Raw genomic sequence first — 13,019 nt, 5'->3', positions numbered from 1 at the left:
ACTGCTAAACTTTGGAATTCACTCTTTTTTCCTGCTTCCCGGACTGTATTAACATGCATGTTTAAATGTAATGCGAACAGACACCTTGTTACTCAACTCCCCACAGTTCCTGTTAAACACAATCTCAAATAGTAGACCTTTATGTCTAAGTGACAATATGCCTTGTTTGGTGTGAAACTGAATAAAGAAAGAAAAAAAAAAAAAAAAAAAAAAAGGCAAGTCAGAATCAGAGGAAATATATTAATCTTGCAATATATTTAACAGCAGAGAAACTACAATTAATAACTTCCAAACAAATTAAAATTTAATTTTCCATCAATTGTATACTTTTAAAGCATGCAAACTGATTATAAAACTTAACTCTGAATTTGTTATTAAGTTCTTATTGAAATACAAACAAAATGGTGCATGTTAATTAACAACAGAGGGATAAACGGCCATTTTGTTTCTGATATTGAAAGAGATTTGAACAAATTCCAATTTCAAAATAATAATAAGTGAAGCATGCATGGTCCCCCGTGAGTGCACAGTGAACGAGACATAAAAAAAAAATGACTAAGTTCAGCATTCTGTCTGAAAACCGAAGACTTCCCAAGAGAGACCGAGTGCAGCTGCAGCACATCTTATACACCTAACTTCTCGTTCAGCAAAATTTGACAAGCCTAGAGTGTTGTATAACAGGTCAAGACCCTGCACCCAGTTTTGAGTAACAAAAATGGTCTGGCATCATCCATAGATAGGACAGTTAGGACAGTTCTTTTACTTCCCATCCAAGACCCACCCTTGGTAAGTTCAACAATTTCTAGTTATCACAATTATATACTTTCACCTAACAATTTAATAAAATGGAGAAACTGAAACTCTCGCCCCAACAAATTTAATAATGGGACTACATGTGAATTAACACTGTTTGTTGCTAACTTACTTCTAAACAGAGTTAATTGGAGTTCTGGCTCCCCTTTCACTATACAGGGTTCTATGGACAAATTTACCTTTAGTTGACCTTTGATAATTAAATATTTTCGTTTACTAGCCAAATAGAAAAGTTACAAGCCAAACCCACATGATTTTTAGAATATGACATCTTCATTCTGTGACGAGTATGTACATCATAAAGATTTTTCTGTCTCTTTTTATAAGTGTAATTCTAAATATACAGCAAATTTTATGTTGATTCTTGAAGCTATAAACATTCTAATTTCTTCAGATGTTTTTTAAGCAAGCTTTGTTTAAAAAAAAAAAAAAAAAAAAAGTACATAGTTCTATTAAACTTTTATTGCTTAAATAATCTAACTTTTGTTTTTAATAAAACGAACAAAGTTAATATTTTTCACTCAGTAGTGAGCTTTGGAAGATTATCGCTGAAAGAAATGCAATCACAAAAAGATAAAGGTTTCATTGTTTCTAGTCGACACTTTGAAAAATCACTTGCAAATGCGACTGTTTCACTCGCAATGTAGAGCCCTGCATTAAAAAAAACAAAAAAAAATCCAAACATTTCCAGGATATTGACGTGCACACAGAGATAGAGGTAAATGCTGATCGAACAGAATAGCTAGCAAAGGTCTCCCATCAAGCTCATGTAAAAAATTAGGGTGTTTCTACAAAATTTGAACCAAACTTTTAATGAAAACAAAATATTCCGGTTCGAATTCTGTAGAGGTTGCGTGAGCCTTTTCTAGTCTCACACAAAAACACGCATTCACATCTCAAGCTATATTACTTGTCATATACATACGTGCACACAAACATACGCACCCACATCCACACACGTACATATATTCACGTGTATATATACGCACACGCTAACGTACACACATGTACTCACATACACGCACGCATGGACAATGTCATTTCCCCTTTCAAAGGAAATCCACACATGCGTAAAAGACCACCGGAAACACCTATAAAAGCAAGAGACAAGCTGTTTCCAACCCTTTTTCCAACTCACTTTCCGAGGTGAGTGGTCGGCGCACCACACCAGCCGCCACCGTTTTGGCACGTGCGTGCCTCACGCCACTTGCTACTATGTGGGACAAAAAGCCAACAAACAGTACATACACTTTCTATCTCCATAACCTGGATTGACTTTCTTTCTCTTTCTATCTACAACTTGTGCCAGAGAACACCACCGCGTAGCTGACGACTAACATGGCGCACAGTTTAACTGATGTCAACCCTCTATCCTTTGTCTTTGTCTACACGCTGGACTATCATTCTCATTAGCACTACATTACTCACTTCTCTTCCCACGCGCGAACAAACGATAGTGACCAGAACGTGAGATGAACACACATTTCCTTTTTCCTTCTATACTACCAATCCCGCAACAAACGATGGTTACACCCGCGCGGACATGAACACGTGTTATATCTAAAACATTCATTCTTTCAACAGTAAATAAACATGTTTATCTATTCCAGCAATTGAGTCTGTTTCCTTCATTCCATTCGTTTCATTATTGTTCTTTTGTAACGGGATGAGGGTTTATATATCCTAGTCCTCTACAAGGTACTAGAATTGATTTCTAAATTTTAAGTTGATTTACTTAAGATGGCGACTATGTTTTTTGAACGAGTTTTCATTTAAGTATTTCATGTGTATGATGAAACTTGCTACAACTTAAGATACTTACACAGAGAAGGTACCATGCTGAAATAATAACGTTATTTAGAAACCTATTCTTAACATGGGGGAGGGAAGAGCATTTTGTAAACTATTCTAGGTAAATATGCAGTTTAGGTTGTAAAGTGAACCTCTAACCCCCTGAATGACTAAAAGGAACAGCTGGTCATATTACACCAGATAAACATCAATGATTCATTATTTTCATTTCCTTTTTTAACAAGTCGTTGGTTTATTATAAAAAGTTGTCGCAGAATACAGCATGCTATACAAATATCTAAACATACTTAGTTTTTAGAAAGATGGGTAAAAAAAGTTTTCAAACTCATCATCATAATTTTTAAGAAAGGAAAAAAATTGTAAATTGTAAAAAAAAAGAAACGGACATAAAGTTTTACAAAAGTATAAATTGTTTTTTTTTTGTGTATACTTTTGGCAGCCTCATAACTATATTCCCTTCCTTTAGTTTCCACATTCCAAGAACAATGTTTTTGACAAAGGGGGAAGAATTGCTGTTTTCTGGGTTGGAATCTATCTATTTCGTTCACTAGTGTTTGATCTTGAAGTGGTGTATACATCTCTACTATTATATAAAAGGAACTTTGTCTGTGTGAATTCTTTCCCTATGGACTCAAAAAGTGGCTGGGTTAATTTTCATGAAATTTTACACGAAGGTTACTTTACGTGCCTGGCAGTGTTTTGGTATTATTATACAAACACCGTGACAGCGTTAGGGTTAGGGTTAGGATTAGGGTTAGGGTTAGGGTTAGGGGTAGGGTTAATTCGCTGTCACGGTGTTTGTATAGTTTTACCAGTGTTTTTAGATAGGTTTTGTATCGGAATGTTTTCGATAAATGTCGATAATCAAAATAATCCGATGGAAGAAGGAAAGGGCGATTTTAATTTAGGTTAACACCTTACACATCATAAGTGCATTTGAGAAGTTTTATTATCACACAAAACGAAAGGCCCAGCATATAAAATCAACAGTAGGTTCTTTGATATATGTTTCTGTTTAAAGCACAAGTGAATTATGATCCTTGACTTTTTCATGTTAAACTTAAATTCAGCCATTATCACCACACAACCAATAAGGCCAGGCATATTAAAATAACAGTAGGTTCTTTGATATGGCAGGGGCGCATTCACAATGTTTCTTAGAGCACAATTAAAGTATGGTACTTGACTTTTGCATTTTAAACTTTAATTGAAGCCATTATATATAAAAATTTTCATAAAAACAATAGGTTCTCTACAGTGCAATGTAGACTACAATGTATTGAGAATTAAATCACTGAGAGGCAAGGCATGTGACCTTCGTCCAGGTGCACCACGATGGGTTCCCAAGAGAGCAGGCAATCATCAATTTGAAAAATCAAAGGCAAGTTACTTTTCTACCAAACTTTTTTTTTTTTTTTTTTTTTTTTTTACACAGTGATCACCACTTATCAAGGCCCGGAAGCCACTCAGGGATAAGGGTTATTGCAAGTACATCACGTTAGTGAGGAGATTTTATGAAGTGTTTAATTAGGGGGGGCGGTTCATAAGGAATTTGTTAACATTAGACTTAAAGACATCCAAGTTGTAGTCCGGAGGGAAGCAGGCAGACGGAACAGAGTTCCACAGGCGTGCAGTTCTAAGAAAGAAGCTTTGCTCATGAAATCCGCGTTTTGATTTAGGCACAGATATAGAGTGGGGGAAATTTTTCACAGTGGATTCAGCTAGACGGGTGATTTTCGTGAAAGTTTGGCGAGGGGGGACCAGAGATTGGAGTTCAGACGAGCACCTGCCATGAAAATAACGATAAAACAAGGATAGGCTCGCAACGTCTCTTCTGTGGGAGAGGGGTTGCAGGGTAGAGAAAACTGGATATATTTTCGTGTTTTTATTCAATGTAACATGTTTATTCAGCTCGAAAATCATAGTGTTTACCGATGTATTGGAAAATTCAAAATGGCGCCCAAATCTCTCTTTAACACGGTAAGTTCAGGAAAAGGTGTTATAAATAATAAACTAGACAAAATACTGTTAGAAATTCGCTCAATATATGGTATCGTGACATAAGTTGATATATATTCGGTGTTTTTTTTTAAATAGTATTTTGTCTAGTTTATTATTTATAACACCTTTTCCCAAACTTACCATGTTAAAGAGAGAGTCGGGCGCCATTTTGAAGTTTCCAATACATATCGGTAAACATTGCATGTTTTTTCGAGCTAAATAAACATGTTAGATTGAATAAAAACACGAAAAATGTATCCAGTTTGGTAGAAAAGTAACTTATCTTGTAACTATTTGTTATATATTTGTGTTTTGACAACTTTTTCGAATCTTTGTGTACAGTAATACAAACACAAAAATCTTATCCTCGAGTGTTTTATCCTTGATAAGTTGTGACTTAAGAAAAAAACGTATCCAGAAAACTCACGTTTTTAATTTTACAAGTGAACAGTGTGCGCTTTTCTGTATAAGATTTAGTCTTTTTAATTTTTTCCTTTTTCGATTAAAAAAATTGCTAAACTACTTTGGGTCAATATGGTCTGGTTGTCCCACCGAAGACTTATCTGCAAAGGATATTTATTCCGAAAGCCGTTCGTAACATGGGAAGGTTGGGGGTTTTTATTCCAAGAAGATTGGAAAAAAAAAAAAATAGAATGGGGGCAAGATTTTTTTTTTTTTTAGGTCTGCCCAGAAAACTCCTTGTCGATCGTTTCCAGTTCTTCCCGTCATCCGCCGGGCACATCCGAGTAACTACGTGCAAATAGCGGATTGAGAAATGCAAAAGTATCCTTAATACTTTACTTATTTACTATTTAATTAAAATATGGTTTCAATAAAACCAAGTTGGCTAAAAATGATGCCGACATCAGTTTTGCTCGAGATAATTTACGTGACTGAAATAAGAATAAACCCATTGTTTTATTCTGATAAATCATCTACCTAAACTAATCTTAAAATGTAAGCGAAGGTTTGCAATAGAAACCGTTTTGTTTGTACGCCATTAAACTAGATAATTACAACGAGCTTTATTATTAAGAAAAAAACATATCATATTGGTTTGATTAAAACCGAACCGAAGTTCAAAGTTGAAAACGTTTTTCGGAATCAAATTTAAATTAACTTTAGAAGAAACGATTAGGAATAAGTGTCGACATTTAAGTTTTCTTTCTTTTCATACATATAATTATTTAATTAATTACTTACCTGAATTGAGATTTGCATTTTGAAGGTAACCTCCGGGCAAGGACGAAACCTTGCTTGAAAGACATGTTGGATTTTACAGCTAAAAAAGTAAAAAACGCCGTAAAGTGGTATGTCTATGGTTAACGACAATCACGTGACACGAGTGTTTCGTATTAAAAAAAAAATATTAGTATTTTTTCGATTTTATTTAGCTCAGCTATTCAAAAAATTATTTATAAACACTCATGCGAATCTAATCATGGTCACTAACAATGTTTTCTAATTTTAAGAATTCGCATAAACTTAGGACTGTTTATTAAAGTATAGAGTTGCCAGATTGGACTTTTTACGGTCAAATTTTACAAATTTGGCCTTTTATAAAAGCGGTCTAGCCGGCAAAAATTGTATTTGGCTCTTTTTTTTTTTTTTTTTTTTTTTTTAATGATTTGGCTTAAATTCTGGTTTCTTAAAAATATTTAATTTAATAGTAATAAAGTAATTATTAAATAATAATAAAATAATATTAAGTAATCATTAAAGAAAACGTTATAATTAAGTAATTTTTAAGTCGTTTTAACTTTAGAATTTGCGATGGCTTATTTATTTTGGCATTGCTATTATTTTACATGAATATCTATTTGATAGTAATTATTAATGGGAATGTTGTAATTATTTTTTTAAGCAGTTTGGACTTCAAATATTGTGTTGTCCCCCCCCCTCCCCCTTTTTTTTGTTTTGTTTATTTCTCTTCCATTGCAAAAACTTAGACACCAGGGTCAGAAAGTGAGATTGAGAAGTTAGCACCCCCGAGAAGAAACACTCTGACCTGCAAAAAGTGCATGGGCAGCCGCATTGGCATTACTCGGTGAGGACGCCTCAGGCGAAAACAATAAATCAACCCCTCCTCAAACAGAGAAGGCAAAGTCCAAGAAGGTGGACCCTTAAGAACTGCAAAGAACTACACTCTCACTATAAAATCAACAGGGACCGAATCATTGCAGGAATGGTTTATGGCCGCATGGTTTTATAAAAAGGATTAGGAGTGGGAAAGGATGCCATAGAGGCCAAAACAAAGAATACATGAAATGAATAACATTGAAAGTGTGTAGATTCTGACTCCATATAATTAAAGACAGACGAATATTGAAGGTTGAGAACTGACTTTATTTACTACCAACAATTTGTATTAGGAGAGGCAAAGTTTTTGTAGGATGGAATGTGATTTAACAAAGGAGATGAATATCCATAAAATGTTTGTAGGTATGTATGAATTGACAAGGAATAAATGTTCGTAAAATGTTTGTAGGTATGTATGAATTGACAAGGAATAAATGTTCGTAAAATGTAACTTATCTTTTCGACGATGGAGAGGGGTAGGGTAGGCCGGTCATCCTGCTGTCAGTGATGCGTGTCCTGGCTTGTAACTGGGAAGCGAGTGACTTTTTCATCAACAGCTAGCAGCCCGGCGTCTTTGTCTTCCTTTTCCTCCTCTCTTCTTTGGTTTGTAAGAGTTAGGCAGTGTTTAGAATTGAAGGCGTTTGGCCCATAACATGAGAGCGTAATCGGCTTCAGTTCACTGATGCCTTATTTTTTTTCTTCTTCATTATGTCTCTTCAGGTTTGGTGACAGAATCCGCTCATACGTTCACTGACGCAGCGGGGCGAGTTCTCTTCTCTTCATCTCTTTAGGTCGGGTGGGAGAATCTGTCCATGCGTTCACTGACGCAGCAGGGCGAATTTCCTCTTCCCTCCTGGTTCCCTAAAAACCCTCGTTTTATAGTCACAAACTGGCTCCCAGTGACTGTGATATTTGAGGTGTTTATTTTAGGCGTGGAGCTCTGCGATTGGTCAATAATTATTTTGTGGTTATCTTATTTTTTTTCTTCCCAAGCGGAAGCGATGCGTGGAGCCATGTGCAAAAGACGATTTTTCATTTTGTCTCTCATGGTGGATGCGTTCACATCCGGTTCGCTGCTAATTCTCATCATGTTTTCACAGGTTTAATCTGTTGATTTTAAGGGCCGAGGATAAAATTTCCTAGCCAAGTTCCTTTTGTTGTCCTTTTTAAATCTTGGCTTTTACTATTTTACACATATATTTATTTGATAGTAATTATTAACAAAAATGTTATAATTAAATATTTTAAACTGTTGAGAATAACAGCACAGTAAATGTGGTATTTACATAATAACTCTCCATTGGATCAAATCTCGAATTAGCTGGGTTTTTTTTCAACTAATCAGTAAACTCTAGTGTGTAGTACTAGAAACTAAATTCAGCATCTTTCTCCATATTTCCTGATCTCCTCGCAGAGAGAACACGTGTGCATATGTTACAATCCAGTTGGAACCCTTTAAAGTCCAAAAGTGTCTCAACAATATTGAAACTACTGACTGATCTCTCTTTATTTCGTCTCTACCGATTCCATGTGGATAATCATGTCGCAATCAAAGTTTACTCTTCGGTGTTCAAAATGAAAATACTTAAAATGGTTTCTGCCCGTATATGTCTGTGCATACACTTGCCTGAATTAATAAAAACAGATTTCAAAAAAGGTCCTTCTACAGAATTGGGACGAGATTTTGTAGTCAATTAATGGAGTTTGAAAACTCCATAAAAGACAATCGTTTCAACTGATTTTTTTGTCAATTCTAATAAGTTACCATGGTAGCTTCAAAATTATGTTGTCGAAATTACCTGAATATTACTCAATTATTAAACAAAACAACTTTAATCATGTTAGCAGGTGAAAAATTTCCGCCATCTTGTTTAAATCAAAACGCGAAATTACCTCCATTTTGAATTCTTCTATGTCTTATGATCGTTTTCATCAAATTATATATTTTATTTTCTTTAATAAATAGTTTTCTATCTTATTGATTTTCATGATTTTTGGATATAATCATCTTAAAAATATGTGGATTACGTAGATGCCTTTGTTTTCATGTGAAATTCAGTATTACGATTTCTGACATTTCGTCACAATAGTGTAGAAGGGCAAAAAAACCCAACAAAAAACAAACATTTTGGACCAATCAGACGATTTTCTGAATTTATTCAAAATGACCCTTTTGGAACCACATCAACTTCATATAAGGTCAGATTTTTCGTCAATAAACTAGTTGAACTGAAATCCATGACAGATCCTAGATCAATGCTGCATCAGCTCCCTTCCACCTCTCTGATGAGCCTAGAACTTCTGTCATCTCAATTCATTCAATCACACACTATCATAAGCTTATGCACGCAGACTTTGACAAATACACAACACCTAAATCATTAACTGCTTCATTATCGTTTGCTCCATTTACAATTAATTCATTTTTTGATATTACTGTTGTTAATGAGAACTCTTAGCTAAATCACTTCTAGGCTATTATATATAAACATACTGAAAAACTTGGGTGAAAATAAACAGCAATAATTCACTAACATATTCCTAATCTTTCTCACTGAACTTTCTTTTTATTATGGAAACAAATGAACATTAAGTCTTTATTTTTAATCAAACATAATTTGAATTATCACAATTTTCAGACCCGTGTAACACACAGCCATTAAATTATCAACTCAGCTAAAGAATCCTCATTGTGTTACAAGGACTCTAAAAATATTGGCAAACATTTTTCACATTGATGTAAACTTTTTAAACATTATTTATTCATTTATTGCGGACTATTATCCTCATCTTTAAGTTGTTATTTCATGACGTTTCGGCCAACTATTCCTCTGGCCTTTGTCAGGTGGTTACCACGACGGGATAGGAACTCCGAATCTCCTAACTGCATCCTCAGCAATTACTGCCTTCCATAGTTGTTGTCGTCTCACCACATTTTGGCCAACCAAGCCTCTGGCCAGCTTTGGGTAGAACTGAAACTGCTATTTTCAGACAATACTCACCTGGAACTGTAGAGATTCAACGAGGCCTATGGGTGCAGTGGATAGAGACATTGAATCTGTATGGTTCCAGGTGAGCATTGTCTGAAGATAGCAGTTTTAATCCTACCCAAAGCCGACCAGAGGCTTAGTTGCCTAAGACGTGGTGAGATGACAACAACTGTGGAAGGCAGTAATTGCTGAAGATGCAATTAGAAGAGTGGGAGTTCCTATCCCATCTTGGTAACCACCTGACGAAGGCCAGAGGAATAGTTGGCTGAAATGTTGTGAAAACAACAACTTAAAGATGAGGATAATGGTCCGTGATAAATGAATAAATAATACAAATTACTCATCTCAATAATGAATTCCAATTAATTAAAATAACATTTTAAACATATATAAAATATCTCTTTCTTGAATTTATGCCTCTGAACTTGTTATTTTGCTTGTTTTTATTATATGACAATTCCCTTGCTTTGTCACATTTAATTATAAACTTGAAAACAGTTTTAGCTGCAAATATTTTCCTAAAACATCCCAAAAATATTCTGTCCAAATTGGATCCCTAAAAGGAGCCCTCCAAAATCCTTAAAAGCTAATTTCAGCCTTCTGGTGAAAGGCTTCAACAGATAAATAAATCTTTCACAACTTCTAAACACAGCAGCCAGCAATACATATACACAGACGATCGCATAAGTACACAACTTCATATATGCAGACGTTCTCTTATTAACAAAACAATAATAACAAACGTACATGCATATCTTCATGCTAATTCATTTATATATGTATGTGTACTCAATTTCTCCTTACACACACACACACACACACACACACACACACACACACACACACACACACACACACAAACATCTATTTCATCCAGGAATATTTTTTGAATGCACATTCTTCACAGACTTCATCTTTCAACAAGTTTTTGAATAAAATTAGGGAGTTTGACTATGAACCACACGAGGATGGTCTCAATGTGGGACAAATAAGCTTTGTCACTGGAGCTGACACAACTAGATAACAATCAACAGATAGTGTTTGGTCCCTAGTCTCAACGGTATCACACAAACACATGCACACACATACATACAGACACACACACGCACACATGCACACACACACACACACACACACACACACACACACACACACACACACACACACACACACACACACACCTGAGCACAACTAATTTATCCCTATGATTTATCTTATATTGCTTTCATCATAGTATGACTAATGATATGATCATAGGTAGGATCACAATGTCATATTTCCTTTGGAGCAGTTTGGACTTGAAACAATGAAAGAAATTCAAATTTTGTGTGTTGATGAAAAATTGCCTTTTTATCCTCCTCCTCCTCCTCCTCCTCCTCCTCCTCCTCCGCATCACCACCTAATTTAGAGAATTTAAAACGTTTTCACAAAAATTAAATTCATGTTAGAATTTAGAATATAAATAATAATGCAACTGCAAATTTCCAGATAATTAATTTTTGAATATTATTGTTAATGAGGACCCTTAGCTAAGTCACCCCTATCTTTCCAAAACGCAAAATTACCTCCCTTTTGAATTCTCCTGTGTCTTATACATACACTGTCAAAAGCCTTAGATATATCTAGGGCTAATGCTCTACCCTCCCCTGCTTTGTCCAGTGTATGGTATGCACGTTCAGAGATTACAGTTAGAATATCTACTGTAGAACGGGTTTGCCTAAATCCATATTGTTGGTCAGTTAGAAGTTTAGCAGCTGTAGGGTGATGGACTAGAGCTTGGTTAATTATGGATGCAAATATTTTGGCAAAAAGTGAGAGGAGGCTAATAGGGCGATAATTTAATGGGTCAGTTTTTTCACCAGAATTCTTGTAAACTGATATCACAGAAGCAATTTTCCAGCTGTCAGAAAAGCAAGATTCGTTAAGGTATTTGTTGTAAAATTTGGAGAGGACTGAAGCAACCTCAGTGGAGCTTTTTTTTTCATAGCACAGCCAGGATGAGATCAGGTCCACATGTTTTTGAGGTGTCTAGGTTTTTTATGATATCATGCACCTGAGAAGGAGTAATTTTCAGATCATCCAGTGTGGTGCCAGTCTGCAAAGGAAAGTCAGGGAGGGAGTAGTTTTCTGGGTCCAATGTGGAGTTTGAGGCAAACCGATTGGCAAGCATGTTAGCCTTCTCGGCAGCCGTGCAAACAACCTCATGATTGTTGGATAGTGGTGGAATTGTTGATTGCACATTATTTACTACACTGTTGTAGATTTTCTAGAAATCACGGGTTCCTAATTTCTGTGCTTCGATGCATTTTCTAGTGGTTTCGGCATAGTCTCTCTTATCTGTCGCTATTTCTTTCTTACAATTACTTCTTGCCTCTATATACTTTTATCTGTTTGAACTGGGGTTATGTCAGTTAAATCTACGGTATGCATGCTGCCTTTGTACAATAGCAGCTTTCTCTCAAGAAAGAAAATTTATTGCAAAAAACCAAAAAAACAAAATGTAAAAATTGTGATTCCATGTGAATCAGAATGCCATCCCCCAAAAATGTATGCATGGAGGCACACCGATACTAAAACTGCCGAGGATAGACATCAATAAGGTCAAACACAAACAAGAATGACCATCGGTCAAATAATCAAGATAAGTTGTTAAGCCACTAAATTTCCTTTGTTCTCCCCAAGTATATATTTTTAAAAGTTGTTGCCATGTAGTTATTGTAAGAAAATAAGGTTGTTGTCTAGAATTCAACCTAATTAAAAAAAATAAAAACAGAAACATCTTTATGATGTACATACCCGTCATGGAACAAAAATGTCATATCCCCAAAATTACATAAATTGAACAAGTATTTTTTTTTTATATCGAAAATGATTTTTCTAACGTTTTTTTTAGTAATTTTACGAGTAAATTGTATTCATTATGAGGCTGATTTTTATCTCGATAATTCGAATTGAGTCATCTCCCTTTATTTAAACAATATAGCAAATCAAAACACAAATTTTCGCTTACTCATAAAATTTTATTTTTTTAGTTAAAAAAAAACTACTGGATTAATTTATGTAATTTTTAGAATATGACATTTTCATTCGGTGACAGGTATGTACATTCATAAAAATTTTTTGAATCTTTGTTTTATAATTAGATTGAATCTGGACAAACACCAAAATATATTTATTTGCAACTTTCATTGTAACGTATAACCTTTCTAACGGTTTCAAATAATCTTCATGTGATGTAGATTCATTTGTTACTTTTTTATTTGACAGTGTAAGTTTTTTCTTATGTATTCTCTTTGCATTTTCCTCCACAAAATTCGATTTTTC

General features: G+C 34.8%; 1 protein-coding gene across 1 annotated transcript in view; it reads right to left on the bottom strand.

Annotated features, from left to right (window-relative positions):
- LOC145248072 (mitochondrial-processing peptidase subunit alpha-like) overlaps nt 1-5,982 on the bottom strand; it is a 59,995-nt gene extending 54,013 nt beyond the window's left edge. Inside the window, exon 1 of the mRNA XM_080109845.1 lies at nt 5,830-5,982. Within this exon, the coding sequence (XP_079965971.1) occupies nt 5,830-5,894 (65 nt within the window). The 5' untranslated portion in view covers nt 5,895-5,982. The remainder of the gene's footprint in view (nt 1-5,829) is intronic.
- Nucleotides 5,983-13,019: the final 7,037 nt, after the last annotated feature.

Source organism: Euprymna scolopes, chromosome 26, assembly GCF_053919585.1.
Source record: "Euprymna scolopes isolate OS-2025 chromosome 26, ASM5391958v1, whole genome shotgun sequence".
Classification (NCBI taxonomy): Eukaryota; Metazoa; Mollusca; class Cephalopoda; order Sepiida; family Sepiolidae; genus Euprymna; species Euprymna scolopes.
Note: the sequence above shows the minus strand (reverse complement) of the source record. Positions and strands in the feature narration are given on the sequence as shown.